The 19,719-nt window shown below is 42.2% G+C and overlaps 1 protein-coding gene across 1 annotated transcript in view; it reads right to left on the bottom strand.

Moving 5' to 3' along the window:
• Positions 1-19,719, bottom strand: part of Pard3 (par-3 family cell polarity regulator) — a 558,608-nt gene that overhangs the window by 196,687 nt on the left and 342,202 nt on the right. The window contains 3 exon segments of the mRNA XM_033765663.1: positions 8,612-8,839; positions 14,170-14,214; positions 15,332-15,393. Of these exon segments, the coding sequence (XP_033621554.1) occupies positions 8,612-8,839; positions 14,170-14,214; positions 15,332-15,393 (335 nt within the window).

Genomic DNA, 19,719 nt, shown 5'->3' with positions numbered 1-19,719 from the left:
TTGCTCTCCCTTCTCTGGAGACAAAGGACCAAGAGCAAAAACTGCCCATAACAGCTCACAGTCTTAAAACAAAACCAGGACCTTTGTACTCAGCCACATCCCCAACCTGCTCTTCTCTCTTCACTTCCTCTCCTTTCTTTTCTTCCTCTCCTTTCTTCCTCTTCCTTTCTTTTTCATTTAGACAGAGCCTCACTAAGTTGCTCAATTGACCAGGCTGGGCTCCAACCTGGGATCCTCATGCTTCAGCCTAACAGCTCACAGTCTTAAAACAAAACCAGGACCTTTGTACTCAGCCACATCCCCAACCTGCTCTTCTCTCTTCACTTCCTCTCCTTTCTTTTCTTCCTCTCCTTTCTTCCTCTTCCTTTCTTTTTCATTTAGACAGAGCCTCACTAAGTTGCTCAATTGACCAGGCTGGGCTCCAACCTGGGATCCTCATGCTTCAGCCTCCCAGACTGTTGGAATTACAGGTGTGCACTACCACAAACAACTTAAAGCCTACATACAATAAGTTAAAAACTAATAATGGAAAACGTTGCTAAGCTCCACAAATCCACGGAGTGTCACCAGGGCCTATTAATTACTGTATGGTAAAACTGTAAGAAAAATCAACAAGGACTGGACTCCCTGCACTTGTGAGCACCACACAGGAACAGAGCATGCTGTGGGCAAAAGTGCTTTTGATTTCTTATTGGAGCTGAATATTTTAAATTTGGAAAAGGACGAAATATATAGGAAATGAACAGCTAGTGATGCAGATGGTGTGGTATAACAGGATCTGCTGTTCTGGACTCTGACTTCTAACGTCAGAATGATGAACTCTTGGCAAAGGAAAAACACACACACACACAGGCGCACACACACACACACAGAGCTGGCATGGGATACAAAGACTTGAAAGGCTTCGCTATTAAGATGTGGAATGGCAAAATACCTGGTAGTGTAGAGAACCAACAAGAAGACCATGAATGGAGGAACCCTGAGTGAATCGCCTGACAGTGGTGGGACTAGCAGAGGGCTTTCCTCACCTGCAGGAAAGCTACTAGGTGACCCCTAAGACGTTCCACTTAATAAGAGATTTACGGCATTAAAAAGAAAAACTCCCCATATAAGTGGGTGGAGGGACAGAATCAATAGGATCATTCCTTCAAAAACCGTAAGATTTATTACCAAAGAAACACTGCTCATTTTTATTCTGTATTCTGAACATCTCTCTAATTCATCCCCTCACTGAAGCAGGTTCCGATGGTCACAGTGGGGTGTCCCCCAAACCGTCCCCCTCTTGCAGCAGTGCCGCAGAACACACATGGTGAGGGTCACATCTTCAGCATTCTGAACCCTTGCAAATTTGCTCTAGGTTTCCAGTTGATTGTTACATTCAGATGATCCACCACAGACCCTGCCTGCCAGGGGAAAGTGTCCAGCGATGTTGAAGGTTTTCCTTTCAATAATTCTGACCCAATGGAGTGCTCACCAAAATGTTGGCACTCACAGATCTATTATTAGACTTGGATGTATTTATTCATTTTGGGAGGTTTTGGGAGACAGGGCCTCAAAATACAGTTAGACTAGCCTTGAACTTGCAATGAAACTCTTGCTTCAGCCTCCTAAGTACTGGTATTACAGGCATGTGCCACCATGCCCCGCTAGAACGGGCATTTTAAATATTATTTCAAGAACTAGGCATGGTGGCATAGGGCTCCAACACCAGAGCTGGAGAGGCTGAGGCAAGAGAAATGCCGTGAGGTCAAGGGCAGTCTGGAATATGTAGTGAGAACCTGACTCAAACGAACAAACAACAGAATATGAGTTTAAGCAAGGAGTGGTCTTAATGTCAAATGTATGTTTTAGCAACATACAAAGTATTATTTATTGTGTCAAAAAAAAAGAGATTGCAGGCCACTTCTTGGACTATTTCAAGTGTCATACAAAAATAAAATGGCCAACAACCTAAAAATGTACAGGCGGAAACAAAGGCTAACAACAGCCGGCAGGGCTGTTTCTCTTTCTTTCTTTTTTTTTTTTGGTGTGCTTTTGAGAAATCAGAATGCTTACCTTGTAAAGCCAGGGTTTTAAACTACCACAAAACATAATCCGTACTGGGGATCCAAAGAAAGTTCTTAATTTAAAAAAACTCATTTAAACTGGCGGTGGAGCTCAGGGTAGAACGCCTGTCTAGCGCACATAAGGTCCTGGGTTTCCAGCCCCAGTGCTTCGTAACACAGAATGCTTTATACTAAGCAATCTCAGGTGCTGACAGGTCTATAGCATCACTCGAGGTGGTGGGAAGTCCCAGGAAAACAAGACTCTTCGGGAGACAGTTTCTCGGGAAAGGACGGTGGTCACAGTGCAGCCTCATGGGGAAGGGCGGGGGCAGCAGAGAAGAGCAAGGCAAGGACCTGCTCTGCGCCCCCCGACTCCCGTGATAACCACAAACATTGTGTCCTGAGCGCTCGGGCCAGATGGGAAGAAGGGATCAAATTGGATTTCCTGAGGAAAAATTAGGAAGGCTTGTCACAGTGAGATGGGAATTCTGAGATCCTGAGCCTGCAAGAATTCAGGAGAGAAATCACACCCTGGTCGCCCATCAGGCTTGGAAGGCTGCGAGTGCACAGGGTACCACCTCCTGCTGCCAAGCTCAGGCTCCTCCTGCCTGGGCTCCTGCCCACCGTCCTGTGCCTTACAGGATAAGCATCTCTGTGCCACCGACATGGCCCTTTGCCCTCCCCTCCCCAGCCAGCCACTACCTCTCCACGGCCACAACAGTCACATCCTTTGTTTGAAATTCTTCAAATGCTCTTAAACATCGTCATGATAATATACAAGAAAATCAGGCCAGGGCCAGGGATGTAACTCACTGGTTCCACCGCCTGCCTTGCAAGCACAAGGTTCCAAGTTCAATCCCTAGTGCTACAAACAAACAAACGAAAAACAACAAGTAAATCCGGTCGCCCGCAGTCTGCTCTGCCTACACTTCAGTCTCATTCTTTTACTGTGATCTTACCGGCACCATACACACCGGGCCAAGAAGGAGCTGAAGGATGGGCCCAGAGCCCTTGCACAGCCCACCATAGTCTCCGCACCCAGCAGGAGAATCTCACTCAGGGCCCTCTGCAGGGGCCCTAACCGGACGGACCCTGTGCAGGGCCCGCCTTTGGTGCCAGGAATGTGTGCACCAGAAATGGTTAGTTTACCAGGGCTCCGTCACCTGATGAGCCCTCAGGAGCTTACAGCCCAAACATCAGACTGTAAGAGCCAAGACTCTGGCACTCACACTTACGTACTTCCGGGGGCTGTAGTGCAATGGGCTTTCCCATCTGGACATCTGTTCAACAGGCTCAAAAAGGGTGGGAGGGCACTGCAAGCATTCAGCTCTTCAGCACAATCTTGGTCAAATATGTAGTTTTCCTTGCTAAAAACAGTTATAAACGAGGCTCCTATAATCAAAACACTTTACGTGTGACTTTTTTCATCTCACCTTTAGCTTAAGTTACTTTTCATCTGGAAAGAGAAATTTAGGGAAGGCCTCTGGCTACTCCACATTACACATATTTCACTCAGAAATTTCCTAAAATTAACCAAAGCTCCTTTTCTTAAACTGTACATAATGTTTAAGTACACTGGCATAAAATGATGGGATCTGTTATTCTTTTTTTCTACCATTTCAAAACAAATATTTTATAGACCAACATCCAATTATCCATTAAAATGGATTAACTAAAGGAAAGAGTTCACAAGGTACTTTGACTTTGAAATCCATATCCGGAATTCCTTTATGGTAGATTTGCTATAATTTAATAGGTTCTGGTTATGATAAAATTAAACTTAGCTTGCATCATTTTTGCTCAAATGGGCAGAATGGGGGAAGGAGAAAATCGGAGATGCCAAGTGCAGCATGCTAACAGCCACCTCCCCCAACACTCCGTCAACTTAATAAGTTTGCTTTCTTCAACTCTCACACTGCAAACCTAAAATATGCATGTTTGAAAGCAATGCTTTCTTTTACTCCTAAGACTGCTATACAAAAATATGGCAAACTACTCAAAAGTAACTATGCTTTCCAGTCATAACATTTTCCCCCATTTTTAGTGTTAAACTTGATATAGTTTTAAATCCATACCCACAATTAATAAGAGATGTGGGGTTCTGCCATGGCTTCCTCTCTCCAACCCTCTCAAAAAGCTGTTGCTGAATTAGTATCAGGGCTTAAAATAGCTGCCAAATTTTAATTGTTAAAAAAAAACAAAAAAAAATAGGATTACGCATTTTTAAAGGAAACAAAGCAATGTTATTGCATGTATTTTCTTGGTAGCAACAGCAACTGATTTATTCTTGGGGATACGGCAGCCACTCGCCAAGAGTCAGGCTGTGGAGGCTATTTGCATAGAAGAAGGAGCAGATTGTAGATGCCCTGACCTGTCAAACACAGGTAGGGCCTCGGAGATAACGGGTCCCAGAATACAAAGCTCCATCTCGATCCAGACAGACACACACAACATGGAGAGGCCAGATGGATTAAATAAAGAGACAAAAACGCTGGCTTCTGCCATCTCCACAGGAAGGATGGAAGTGCCAGAGAAGATGACAGATTCCAGATCCCACATGGCTCTCGCTCCAGCCTCCTGGCCCCCCGTGCTGTGCCTGTGCCCCGACTGTTCAGAGACACAAAATGATCCGGAGAAAGAACTCGCCCAGCTGACAGGGGCAATCAACCATGCTCTGTGCCTGTCTACCTTGGAAAGAGGAGCAGGCTGGCGAAAGGGGAGGAGAGACAGGCTCAGCCAGTGACTCCGACCCTCAACAAGCCCCTCAGTGCCTCTGCTCCTAGCTCACGCCCCACCCTGGCATGGCGGAGTGCACGGCATCCTGAGGGACACCCTGTCCACTAGGATGATGGCCCCCCTACTATAGCAGTGCTCAGTGGTGACACGGCATTTGGATTTCACCAGGTGGCTGGAGCCGAGCCACATGCCAGGGAACGAAGGACCTTCTGCCCTCAGACACACAGGGCTCAGACAGAGACAGGCCATCACAAAAGGAGGCCTGCAAAGCCTTTCATTTTAGTCAGATGTAAAGGTGATGGTCTCACGGCCACCAGTGATGATCCACCCTGGATTTTTTTTTTTTTAAGAAATACAAGGAGCTTGCTAAAGTCTTTAGTACATGCCAAGTCTGGGTAAGACGCCACAGGTACAGGTAAATGTACCTGCTAGCCCACACCCCACCCCGGAAGTCTCTCCCAGTCCCCAACTTTTCTGCACATGGGCAACAGCCTTCCACTAACTGAGCTAACCCTCATGGAGCCCTGTGGCTTCTCATGCCCTGTGCCTCTTGGTGCAGGATGGACCAGAATGGGACATCCTCCTTTGTGGGCCTCACAGGGGTGAGAGGGCTGCAGGCAGGAGGGTGACCGGCTAGGACAGTGACAGTGAGCCTTTCTGAGCTTCCACTGATACATACAGCCTGCTGCGGCACGCGTGTCCAAGGTTCAGTGCCACTGGGCTGTAATGTCACAAAGATGGTAAAACACTAAGGGCCCTTGAAATCTACCTCCACCACCTAAGCCAGAGCTTGCTAAACTTCCTCCCCAAAGTAGCCTACCACCCTTTTTAAAATCTAAAATTTGCAAAGAATCCAACATCATCAAGTGACTCAAACAGGAGCTGCTGGGGCAGAGGGCAGACAGCAGGGAGGGGCGCGGCTTGGACCTCTCCTGACCAGAGGGAAACAGTTTGGCAAGCAATGACCAAAGTGCCCGCACCCTCAGCCTTGCAAATGAGCAAAGTAAAGCTCCAGAGGTCTAAAGAGTTCAGCCCCAGCCCCAAACTGGACCAGCATGGGAGTCACCCAGATAATACCCCTTGGGCTCCTCCACCCACTGCTCGCTCTGCAAACCCTGGACACTTACAATGGTCACCTGCATTTGTCAGAGCCGAAGCTCAGCAGCCTGGTCTGAGAACTAATATTCAAGGCAGGACTCTGGAAACCATGGCCACAGACAATGGCAGGAGTGACCTCTTAGGGCATCTGCCACAAACGTCTTTGCAGTGCCTGTCCAGGGAGGCATTTTTATTCATTTGGGGCTTTTCCTCCTTTCGAATGTAGGTGAATAAATCTATTTTAAGATGCTGTTACGTCCATCAAAAGTCTGTTGTTCCCCATTTTAAAAGGAAAGTGAGCTTCTGAAGGGATTGAAGCAAACGTCCACACTGGTGGGAGACTGGAGGCCCACGTGGCAAGGGCTTGGACACCAGGGTGGCGCCACAGGGAGTGGCAAAACTTCTAGATCAGACCTGGTGGGGCGTCCCGAGGTCACAAGGCATGGGTCAACAGAACGGACCTTGTTCTTGGGCGCTGTCTGTTTTGTTTTGCGTTGAGATCGGGTCTTACTATGTAGCTCAGGCTGGCCTTGAACTCACAGAGATCCTCCCACCTCTGGGATCTCAGGTGCTCAGCATGACACCTGCCTCTCGACTCTTGATACGAACAGCCTGCCCTGTCACACACCTCCTGCCACTCCCAACCTGCACCCTTTCCAGGGCGCACAGCAACAGTGCCACCCCATGTGGGACTGGAACTCCAGAGATGTGAGTTAAATAACCTTTTCTCTTCAGAAATCCACTGCCTCGGATACTCAGTTACAGTATCGTGAGGCTGACTAGCACAAGATTGTCCCTTCCACTCATATGTACTCCATGTCCTGTTGCATTTGAAATGAGTGATACATGACGTGGGCAAACTAAAATTCATACAGGGACTAAAGAACACTTCAACCCGAACAAGAACAATGTTCAGAAGCATCATAAATTACGGATGCTTAAAAATACGTATGACGACAGGTCAAATGGTACACTTTTTAAAAAATATACAACCAGGACACAGAAGATCTATTAACTGTCAAGTAACATGGGTGAGCACGGTAAGGAACCGCTATTACAATGGTAGAAAACTTCACAGGGCCAAAAGCATATATGACTCAGGATCTTGGAGACCAGGCCTGGCAGCTAAAATAGGAAATATGTTTCTCATCTGGCAGGAAAACGCTGCATATATTTGAAATCACTGACTGATTATAGTGAAAAAACTGTCCAGATTTAGAAGGAGAATTAGGCGGGGTGGGGGGGACTCAGCAGCCCTCTCCAAAGCTGTGCTTTGCATATTATTTTATGGCAGAAGTACGCATCTTGCCGAACACATTCAGGTTATAGGCAGGAGTGGTATAAATTGGCCTCATATCTCCCCAGGATGTGTTCTTTTTATTTAATGCTGTTGTTCTGAACCACAGTGTTCCTGCGTCTGTGTGATACACACAATCCATCCAAAATGTTAAAACTCAAGTCATTAGCCATCCACACAAATTATTTCTGGTCTGTGTTTCAACTCTGGGCCATGAGGGCTCCAACTTTTCTTATAAGAAACAGGTAGGCAGTGCCGCATTAGAAGTTAAAACTGAATATATAAACGAGTGGTTATGAACAACATACACTAGTAATTTTTACCATTAGGATTCCTAAATCATTTAAGTAAATACATTAGTGTCTTTCCAATTTTTAAAGAGGAATGGCTGTTATTGTAAGGTAAGTGTTTAATTATAAAGCTAATCCCCCGAAGCATATATTTGTACATATTTATAAAAATCACTTTTGGCCTCAATACACCATAGAAATACACACTGTTCATTCACATTTACCTTTGACTTTCAATCAGCTTGGGCTGAAATATTTTGGAATTTCATCTGGGTGTGGTGGCCCACGGCGATAATCCTGCCTACAATCCCTGCACTGTGGGAGACTGAGGCAGGAAGTTCACACATTCAAGCCCACCTAGCCTGTACAATTTAGTGACTCCACCAGACCTTGTCTCAAATGTTTTTAAAAAGGAGGTGAGGGGCTAGGGGTATATCTCAGTGCAAAAGTCAGGGTTCAACCCGGTACTGAGGGAGGGAGGGAGGAAATATTTTGTAATTTGGAAATAGCACATATGAACACATATATCCTGTACATTTAGTTCAAAGAAAGTAAGGATAATTCCTAAAAATAAAATTAAAAATATACCTTTACCATCATAAACTGTCACATGTATTCATTACCTACATCAAGTTACAGACATCATACAGCAATGGCTTCTAAACATTTTGGTCCCCAAATATCCTTTTGAAACATGGATTACATCTATTAATATATAATGATTTAAAACTGAGAAAGTTTTAAAATACAACTAAGAAACAACAAATTCATAGTAACATAAAGTACAGTGTCATTTAAAATAAGCCTATATTTTCCAAGAAAATTTTCTGAGAATGTGGTGATGTTTTACTTTTTTTTTTCAATTTTTACTTCAATACTTGCTGGAAATATAGATTCTCGCAGCTGCTTCAGAATCAATCTAATACAGTATCGCAGGGATTGTGGCCTCTAGAGAGCCCCAACACGTATTTGTGAGGGAACAGGAGAGAAAGGCAAATCATATCTTCTATGGAAACACTTTTGACCTCCCAGATCTCCCAGAAGGAACACTGGGAAGGCTTGAGGGTTCCCTGGAACCCACTTTAGGAACCACAGCTCTACCGAGGCAGCGGGAGTCACTGGCCTTCTGGCCATCACAGACTTACAAGTCTCCATGCCTTCGTCATCGTCATCTACCACAGGTTTATCGTAGGACTTGTCGATGGCAGCTCGGAAGCTCTCGTTGCAGCCTCTTCCTCGGATGATGCGCGGCCGTGGGCGATGGAAGGGAATGTCCCCGTTCAGCGTCACCTCAGCGACCGCTGTCTGCAGACTCTCTAAGGAGCTGGACTTCTTCAGGCCCAGGGAAGGTCCCACATCTCTGCTGGGGGAGCCTTAGAGGGTTAAGAAAAAGCAGGTGGAAATGTCAGTTACAGGAAAGTGAAATCTACACATTGTGGGGACTTCAGGGACCTAAGCAATCTCCTCAGTGGTAAGTGGATGTGGATGCAAAACACAGAAAGAATAAACAACCACTACTAATTCTTATTTTCCCCAAATTTATTAGACTTTGTCTCTCTAGTTCCATTAGGAAAACTCTAATTTTTATCTCAATAGATGAAATTCTTTATCAAATCATTTTGCTCCAAGTAATAAAAATAATCTAAAAGAACCAGGATAGTCAAGAATCTCATTGAAAACATAAGCAGTGCAAAGAAGGCAAGGGCAAACGAGCCAAAGTAAGCTTTTGAACTTAACTGAAACCATTTTCTGGTGGTATAAAATACTTTACAGCAGAAGGCAAACGTTCACACTGAAAAAATATTTTAAAATAAACTTTACTAAAAACAATACGCTTCCTATGTCTCTTTCTCGTGATGCCTGCAGGACCACATCCCTCTGTAATTGGTACAGAAGGCTGCTGGTCACCAGTATAATCAGGATAAGCAGGGCAATTAGGTAGAAACCTAATTCTGGGAATCGGGAACCCTCTAGGGAAAGAGCGAAACAAGACTTGAATAGAAACCAAGGACCTGTCCCAGGGGAGGGAGGAAAGGGCCTCACATCTCCAGGCCTGGGAATGAAACCTGTTTGAAAAACAGGTGAGAGGCAGAAGGAGGAACACTTCACAATTACCAAGAAAAAATTCTGCAGGATAGCAAGGGAAAATTCAGGGAATTAAAAATCTGGCCCTGTTCCTTGAAGATCTAGGGCAGAAAGGCCTGAGGTAATACCAACAGCACCAGGGTTAGAAGGCAGTCAGATCTGATTTCTGTAACCAAGTAAGACAGTCTCATCGATCACCGCTGACCTGCACACTAAGGTACACTAACGTAGCGCTCTGTGGCGGAAATGTCAGCTTTGCACCACCACCTGGGCAATCCATGCTAGAGAAGTGGTGTCTCACTTATCCTGTTAAAAAGACAGATGAAAAAAGTGGGGAGGTAGGAAAACTAAATAGTTTATCTCCACATGGGGTCATCAGCCCATATGCTGATCAATAATTAAGTAGTAGCTGTGTCATGTTATTACCCAAAAGACAAATAGTTGTGACATGGGCTTTCTGTAGCTCAGAGTAGAAAGCGGAATGAAAATTAAGTTGAGAGAGTCAAAATGAGAATTATCTTTGTAAGATTCGCTTATGTTATATCTTTCACCTAATTTTCACAATGGGGTAGCTAGTTTTAAGTAAAAATGGATATGTTAAAATATAGACACAATGGCAGAGATATGACTCTAATGATAAAGTAATGTTCCATAAATGACCGTGTTTGGGAGAAATTAGGATGTATTTACACTTTCTCAGTGGAAGTCTGTATACATGTTATTGTTTATGACAAAAGTTCACATGAAGTATTTCTACCAAGGAGATTAATCACTTTCTATCTTTACAGCACTATGATTTTTGACAAGTATGTTTTTCCAAGTTACTCACAGAAGTTATTATTACAGGGGAAAAAAATGAACTTTTTTCCTAAAAAACTAAACAAAGGTAAGAAATTAAGGAATAAAAAGGAAGGAAAAAAGAATAGTCCTAAGCAGAGATATTTCCTATTCTACTCCTTAAAATTAGCATTGGGGAAATCATTTTTTCAATAAATTATGGTATCAATTTTCTTAATTTGCCAGCTATATTTGGGTTCTATAAAGCACGTATTAGGTAAATATTTGGTATATCCTTAGGTCTACTGTGGATATGTGTATACATGAATATATGCCTATATTATTTGCAATTAACATTTCATGCAGCTAGCTAGTAAGAAGTATGGTAAAAAAAATACCTTTTATTACATGTATTCAGCTTTTTAAATGAAAAGTTATGGAGATTTTACTTAATAAAATCAGAACAATGAAAACTTTCATAATGAATTTCAGGAATGGCATGAATTTTGAGTATAACTGAGTGTCCTTCAGAATATGTGGGCAAATCTACAAGTAAAGTGATGCAGAAAGCACGCTACAGTCAAATGAGCGCTCACAGTTTAATTCACGGAGCCAGCAGTTGGAAATGATAGGTGTAGCAGGCACAAGGCCCTGGGTTGAGTACCTAGACGTGCCCCCGCCCCTCCAAATTAGTTTAACTCAGAACTTTGCCTGTCCACTCTGTTCCCTAAATTCAGAACATTGTGCCCTGACATTTCAGGAAAATGCTGTTGGTAACTGTGGATGGTGGGTGTCAGGCTCATGGCTGGTCAACCAACTATTCTCTCTACATTTACCTATGGTTCACACAGTAAGTTATATAAAGAAGTCAACATGGCTAACTTTGACAGAGATCAGCAAACAAAGGGCTGAACCCAGAAACTTTACTGGAACGCAGCCCTGCCTGCTCATACCTTCTCCACGGGTGCTGTCAGCAGAACCACACAGGTGCCGGACAGAGACAATACCAAGCTTAAAAGTCCTTAACAGAAAGACCTGCCGCCTCCTCATGTATACCATGGGAGCACACACGTTAGTACTGCTTTCATCTCTACCAAGCATTTTATGTGACATATTAAAATTCCCCAGTGAGGGCTGGGGATGTGGCTCTCAGGCACTGCACCTGCCTTGCAAGTGCAAGATCCTGAGTTCAATCCCCAGTAAAAGATTCCCCAATGAGGCTCAGATTCCTAAGATTATCAACTGTGTATTTACTAGTAATAAAAACTGGAAATATCTTTTCTATAAACAGTATGGGCAAAATGATTTAGTTTTATCAGTACCTCCAAAAATTCAGTATCTTTTATTTTTACTTTAAAACTCTTATACAAACCATTTGGACTTTTAGTATACTTGGGTGGAATTTTGTATTTCAAGGTTTAAGCTATTAAAAACTCAATTATTGGGCCAGGGATTTAGCTCAGTGGTTCCGCCACCTGCCTCACAAGCACAAGATCCTGAGTTCAATCTCTGGTACCGAAAATAAAAAGACAAACTCAATTCTCTGTTTTCTTTTTTCCTCAGAAACATGAGAGCACTAAAACTAGGAGTAAGAAATAAATCACAAGCACACCACTTTCCCGAGGTCTAGTTTTGTTAGTTTGTCGTGTTGGGGGAGGAGCCCAGGGCCCCACACTGAGCCACGCCCACAACCAGTGACCTGTACATTTCCCCCCACCTCCTAACACCTTTCTTGCCAAAGCAAACAAACACAGTGCAAGATGTCTTTCACAAGGGGCAAAGAGAAACCAGACTTGACTTTCATCATGACAGTCTCATGCCAAGACAGGAATGTATGTTAAAAACGTTGCTATAACTCACCCAAACAAGACTTGGAATAAAGCATAAAATCATGATAATCATGAAAACTCAAATAAGTTAAGAAAGGAAATTAACCGAAAATTCATTCGTTGCCTAATACGGGGTGTTGAGGAACCAATTTAGATATTTTATTAATGTAGATTTAAAACCAACAGGCCAAAAAAGCAATTTGATGTTTATGTAATAATTCCTTGTCCCAAGATTTTCCAACTTAATTTGGTAGGACAGATTGTACCTAGTGCCAAAATATGTCCTTTGTATCTAAGATCTAACACTTTAAAGGAGAAAACTACGTGGTATGGTGGGATTATCAAATCTGCCTATTCGCCATGTGAGTTACACAATTCAGTTAAAGACTGTACACCATTATTCTTAACTCACATGAAACTGTTCGTTTCCTTTTGCAGCTCTGAGCTGACTGCATGAAGCATTTTCCTGGTTTCACCTAATAGGCACAGTATACAAATCATGTTCTTTAAGCTAAGCAGTTCAATTTGGATTTTAGAATTATTAAAGACAGCAGTTGTTTCTTTAAAACTACTGAATACTACTAAGTCCAAAAACAATTTCCTATTATACATATGTAAACTATCAAATAATTTCTATATTCCTACTTCCAAATTTCAATAAATTGTATGTCTGATAAAAAAATAACTACTTAGTATGGGTCAAGGCTATATGTGAGTGCCTTGTAATGCAATTAATCTTATGATTTATTGGATTTAACTTTTTTAATCTATCTTTTACTCTACAGAATATGCTAACTCCAACCGTGTCCACAATAATCTTTAAAAATGTATGTGGGATAGATATTTTTCAAGCAAGCTATAACTAACCACTACTACAGGATACAAAGGTCAATTAAAGCTAATTGATGCTGAGTAATATTACTATATCATCTGGATACAGAATAATTGAAACAGAATTCTAAACTTGCAATAATAAATCACAATGCTTAATTGTACAAAGCCTATTACATAAACTACATGTGACAACTTTCATCCAATTTTCATGCAATAACATAAAAAGTAAAATCTACTACAGGGCAAACCCCAATTGAATCTAACCCATTGTTTCTGTGGAATGACTGACCAATATTTTAAAAGCAATGAATTTTTTAAAAGTTCAAAAGTAAAGACATGCCAGTCACATATATGCATTAATCCAATTTCAGATTAAACTTGAGCTAATTCCAGCATCCAAAAAATTGTTTATATTGGCAGTCTTATCTTTCAAATCAAAATTACCACTTTGAGAATTGGATATAATCTAGACATCTCCTGCATGGATTAAAAACTGAATAGTCTATCAGCGTTCAATGTTCTAGCACGCGTGTTATTTGTCTTTCTTTTAAGACAAAGGATATTAATGTATGAGTTGTTTTTTCTAAACTAAAACCTCAGTATTCGGGCTTCATTGCAGTGTTGCCACTTTGCTATAAATAAGCAGGATTGGGGAGGGGAGAGCAATGGGAAAATGAAGAAACAAAAAAATGAAATGCACAGGTACCAATTCCGTACAATGAATGCTATCATTATGCATATCTAAAATGCACCAATAAAATTAAAAAATTAAAACCTTGAAATAAAAATGAGTGGGTTTGGGATTGCAGTCTGGGAACTCAGTCTCTAAAAGATTTGTCATCATTGATCTAAAATAAGAGACCATGTTTTCACAATTTTGATTTCTTTTTTAAATCATGACAAAAATATTCCTATTCAAGGATAATTAAGAAAACCAAAGTTGTTTTTAACTTTTGTAGGGTACTACACTGTGTAACCATATAGTAAGTACACTACGGATAAATTTTTCCTAACAGGAAATTTTTCTTTTCTTGTACAATTTGATTTCCCACAATGAAAACATCTGTGCAAGACTGGAATACTTATGTTTACATGCAATATGATTGGCAGCTCTGTAATTGGGCTAAGCTCCCTGGACTATGGTTTCTATGGCAACAGTCTCAACTGTCCATTCTTACCTGCTTTCTGGTCATCCACTGTATTGAGTTTAGTCTCGTCAGCTACTGTTAAAAGGTAAATGTATACTGGTTAGCCCAGTTAGTTCCCACAACCCAACATGCTTCAACCATTCCCAGATCTTTACAGTTAGGTGACAATTCTTAGGTCCTATTTCATGCAAAATATACGAAACGTCAAGCAAACATTCATAATCAAAAATGAAGGGAGAGGGGAAAAAAAGCAGTGCCTCCATGCAATATGCCAGTCATTTCTTCTCACAGACACGCGTGTTACTGTATGTTAGCATTCATAATTATCCAGAGCAAGGCATCAACAAATCTTATGTGCCTATGACAAATTAATGCTTTTAGTCTTCAAGGACAAACAGCCACCACAGAACAGCATAAGGTACAGTTGATTAACAAAGGTTTTTAAAAAATCATTCAGTTCACAGGCACAATTATCTTTTTTTTTTTTTTTTTTTTTGGTAGATTTGGATTTAAAGAGAGACGCGACCTGATTGGTGTCTGATTGAACAACTATGTTATTTTCCTCCTCTCATTTGTTCCCAAATATTTTCTATAATAAATATTCTCTCATTATTAATTTTATTAAATGACTTAATTATCAAAACAGAGGTTCTGATAAACCTTAAAGAACAGCCATGAAAGGAAGATGTCATAAAGTAACCAAATTCTAGACATGGATTGAGATAATGATTTCTCTCCAAAACTCTGCCTCTAGCTCAAAAATCCCAGCACAAACCAAATGCAATTTTAATGAAATCGCTTTTTACATAGCACAAACATTTCAGGTTATAAAATAAAGATACATGAATATAGTATGATATGCACATGTGTGTTTCCTTTCTCATAAGAAAACATACTAACATATTGCATATTCTTATAAACATGCCACTTATGAGTACTACAGTTATCTCAAAGTCACAAAAAACTAATTTGCCAAATTGCTACATTTCATATTTATTTTCTCTATTACTCAAAGTAAACACATATGTGTTTGGGACCATCAATTTTATCCTGAGAGCATCTAAACTTTATTTAGATAAAGATTCATGGAGATTGTACTCACTACCTAAATCCATGCTTTTTGATTTTCGTGTTTTAACGAAATCCAATTGACTGGCATCTGAAAATTGCTTTGTGCGTTTTTCTGACATACTCTGGCGTCCAAATCCTTCCCGCTGAAATGCTAGAACTGGATCCACATCTGGACTCAAAGAGCTGGTGAGAAGAGAAAGACAAATGTAATAGCATTCATTAAGAAAGCAGACATCTAATTTAGAAAAGTTGTACATATGTGAATATGAGTACATGTATTCCTCAAAAAGTTTAACCAAAATATACAGATGCGATTCATTTTCTAAAAAATACAAGATCAATTTAACATTCAGAGTAACTCTTCCTACATGTGAATTCTTTATTTCTCTTCTTCTCTTAGTTTCTTCTTTCTTCCTTTGACAAAACATTGTTTCTAAGTGATTGCTACAGATGATGGGCTGGGGTCTTGGTCAGTGCTAGAGCACTGCTTAGTATACCCAAGGCCCTGGGTGTGAGCTCCAACACCAAGAAAATACATAAGTAAATACAAGAGCAAATGAGTCTGTTATTTGCCAGATGTTAGAAGGGCTGAGTATTTGAAGAAACCGGGCATAAATTACATACATACACTGGAAGCGAGTACTGATCACAGAAATTGCAGCTGGACAGCCGTTTCGAAAAGGATGTACCCTTTTCTGTGCAAGGCTCTCTTACACAGATGCATCTTGTGTACCAGAAAAGGAAACAAACAAAAACAAAACAATGTAGTTTTTCAAGGGGATGTAGTTTCTCTGAATCAGTAAATCAACTGAAAATCACTCAAGTCGATCAATCTGCCTGGGAACTTCTTCCGATTAAGGGGAATAGGTCGTACTGGGCAAGTCAAAGTCAAAATAATAAATGAGAAAAGATCCTTGGGCTTCTCAAGCTCACAAGGAAAATACTAGTGAGAAGTCTGAAGCAGAAGCTGTGGACGCAGAGACAGAATCGGTGGCATCCGAGCGAGTTGGGGAGAGCGGGACTAAGTTTAGGTGCAGCTGATTTGGCTCACGCCGAGGCACTGGCCCAACTGAAGATGACAAGGAAGCAAAAGGCCGATCACTGGTGACGCATGACTCCACCGTGCCCAAAGGAAGCGGCTGGAGCTGGCGAAAATCGCTCCTGTGCTGTCAAACCCTGCAAACGTTCTCCTGCCAGGTGCTCTGAGCACAGCACACACAGTGATGTCTTTCCCTCTGCTGGCCGCATCCAGTAATGAAGCACCAACTCTCCACGGCCAGGGCGGGGCCGCCTTCAGACCTGGCCAGGTAGGCACCCTCCGCACAGCCTGCACACACACTGAGGGTGCGAAGGGCCCCTCTACTCAGCTGAGCTGATGGACCGCCAGATGTTTCTGAGGGAAGCAAGCTTCTTACACCATTTGCCTTCTTTAAAAGACCCTGATCTGGTTTGTGGATGCAGCAAAAATTTAGCTGAAAACTCAGCATTTGGGAGGCAGGGGCAAAAGGGCTGTGAGTTTGAGCCCCACCTGCGCAACTTGAGAAACTGTCTCAAAATAAAATGTAGGGAGGTGAAGGACAAAGTGAGTGGTCACAAAACCCTGGATTCAATCCCCACTACCAAAAGAAAAATTAAAAATTAGCTGCAGTTTACTATGCAGGAAATGACAAGCGACTCTCAGGAGAGCTAAGGCAAAGGACATAAAGGGTAGGACCCCAATGTGGAACCTCTGCCCTTGGGTCAGGGGCATGAGCTGCTCAGGGTCCATAACTCCGTGTGCCCCGTAGAGACAGCACTGACCTTGCCCACTTTGGGGGGCTGACGAGAAAATGCACGGATTCAGGTGCCAGCCCTGTGTAAACCGCAAACCACTAACAAAGCAAGTTATGACCAGGTGGAGAGTGTCCGCCACGAAGACAAAGCGTGGAGTCTGCAAACCGTACGGAGGAAGTGGACGGACCCCTCCTCCAGTCTCTCCCACAAGCAGGGCAGGGCCCGAGAGCGAAGTGTGACAGGTATGCAGGGCTCTGGCTGCAAGGTGTCCTTCCTGCGGTCACAAGAGGGCAGGGTCCACTCCACGGGCAGCTCTGCCCTGCAAGCTGCCTCTGGAGACTCTGGGGTCTCACGAGAGGCCTGGCCCAGGAGCACAGAGCGAGAAGAATCCAACAGGGCCTGGGAGTTGGGTCCAAGCCCAAATAATTTTATTTTATATTATTGTAAAACACAATGCTATGTATTAGTAAGTGTCACTTTATTTGTGCTCTATTTTAAATCTTTGTATTTTAAATATCATTATTTCTCCTCCAAAACTTTCAACAGATGTGATGTTCCAGAAAGGAGTGGGACCAGGCTGGTGGTGAGTTCTGGGTACCCTCTGTGCACACTGCAGTCCAGGGGCTGGCACAGAGGGCACTCACTTTCCAGAGCACAGTAAGTCACGGTTTCCACAGCGGAGAATTCAAATCCATGACATGAGAGCTCAGACCCAGTTCTATAGCAGCAAACTGTAACACACCCCCATGACATTAATTCTTTTTTCTTTTCTTTTTCTTGTTTTTGTTGTTGTTTGTTTGTTCTGGTACTAGGGAACAAACCCAGGGCTCAGCTGTACCTCCCCAGCCCTTTAAAAACAAATTTTTTTTTACAGGTCTTGCTAAATTGCTCACACTAAGCACACACTTGGATTTTTCCTGCCTCCGCCTCCTGAAGTATGCATGTGGCTCTCTTCAATCATTCTGCTTGACTATTTATTTATTTATTGGTATCACAGAGAACTTTAAAGCCTGATCTCCAAGAAGACATCAAGATTGTGAACAGAATGAACATGCAATACAACTTTAACAGCAATCACTGGCAAACATTTGTCAAAGAAATATAAAATGTCACTGGCAATGTTGCCTAAAAACCCATTTTGGCATATTTCTAAACTGATTTTATATCCTCTGAATTCATGCTGCCATTAAATTTAGAACTTGTTGCTATAACCTCTCCCACAAAAAACATTGTTCATGTTCCCTAAATCAACTAATGGAGTGAAAAAAAAAGTATATTCTATTATTAACAGATTGGAAGTTTAGCCATTTGACATATTTAGCCTTCCAGAATCATGCAGTGAACTGTAAACAGACACAACTGAAAATGCCAAAAGAGTTTGGGAGTTAATAAATGTCTTAAAATGACTAAATATTCTTAAACTGTGCCATAATTAATTTTTCCCTTTCAATACAACCATTTAAAAAGTAATTTCAGACACAATAAATGGTATACTAGGATATTTAACAAGGGAGATGGCAGGACTGACAGAGGATTCTTTGGAGAATGTATCTGCATCCTGACCCCCAGCGTTATTAAAATTCCAGCTATTAATCCTATCTTATTGCGCTTTTGTTTTCCTAACATTTTCATCAGAGATTAGGGAGATATTGTCGGGCTGGAGCAGCCCCTCAGTCTGCCGTGACGCAGGACAGCTGTGGTTCTTGTTTGGGTAACCCTTCGTGCACAATTCCTCCTTGGCCTTGCACTCCCCACGGCAAAGCCACATAAGCCGGCCCCATTTCTGCAAATTCCCCTGAGGGAAATGAGTGCTACAATCCATCCCTGTGAGACACTTCTTTCCACCAACTCGGGGCTTTGTAAGGCCCCAACAGATCTATGCCAGTGTCTACACCACTGTTTCTCTACACAGTAGAGACTGGAAGCGTTTGCCCCTAAGATGAACACTGCACAGACACAACCACGCTTGCTCTGCTCATACCCTCCCTTCAGAGAAAGCAACTGGCTGCAGCCGCACACCCGCACCTGTGGATTTCAAATGTGGTGTTCCCCTCCGTATTACAGCTCCCACCCCGTCTGGCCAAAAATACTATTCAAAGCTGAACTATTATGATACAGGCTGGAACACAGCTCTATTTTTATATCCTACATTTGCAAAAGGAGAATTAAAGAAGAAAAGCTGTAGAAGAACTTTTCAAGGGCCCGAATAACAGGTGAATTTATTCTGAGAACACCTGCAGAACCAAGAGTTAAAGGCACCATATATTGGTGAATTTACATGGGAAAGGGAACAAAATAACTGGGAGAGTGTTTTATTTTGTTAATATCATTGCTAAATTGCTCACATAAATGGCTGCCAGTGTATTAATGTTGACATAAGTCAAGAAAAGTATAGGACGGTTAAATGGATAAGCAGAGAAGGAATCAAGCCAAAGCGTTTTAAATACGATTTTGCTGACACATTCACGAAGGACCCCAGAGAAGGAGCAATAAGAAAACGCTGGTCTAACACTTCGCAGGGTTTGTGGTGACGACTGCTCGGACCTTCCAAGGTCAGCCAAAGAGGCTCCTTCCCTTTGCTTTCTGATGTACATAATTACTAGGCGTGTAGATTAAAGCATCTTCAGGTTTGTGAGCCACACAGTGAACCATAATATCAAATGTTTTCTTCTACTTTGAAAGACACAGGAAAAAAACAGCAATGATGCTGCCCCTAAAATAACTACATTGGAAGCA

The sequence above is a fragment of the Fukomys damarensis genome, unplaced genomic scaffold, assembly GCF_012274545.1.
Source record: "Fukomys damarensis isolate Sample0158 unplaced genomic scaffold, DMR_v1.0_HiC HiC_scaffold_19, whole genome shotgun sequence".
Lineage (NCBI taxonomy): Eukaryota > Metazoa > Chordata > Mammalia > Rodentia > Bathyergidae > Fukomys > Fukomys damarensis.
The sequence above is the reverse complement of the archived record's forward strand: the minus strand, read 5'-3'. Positions and strand labels throughout refer to the sequence as shown.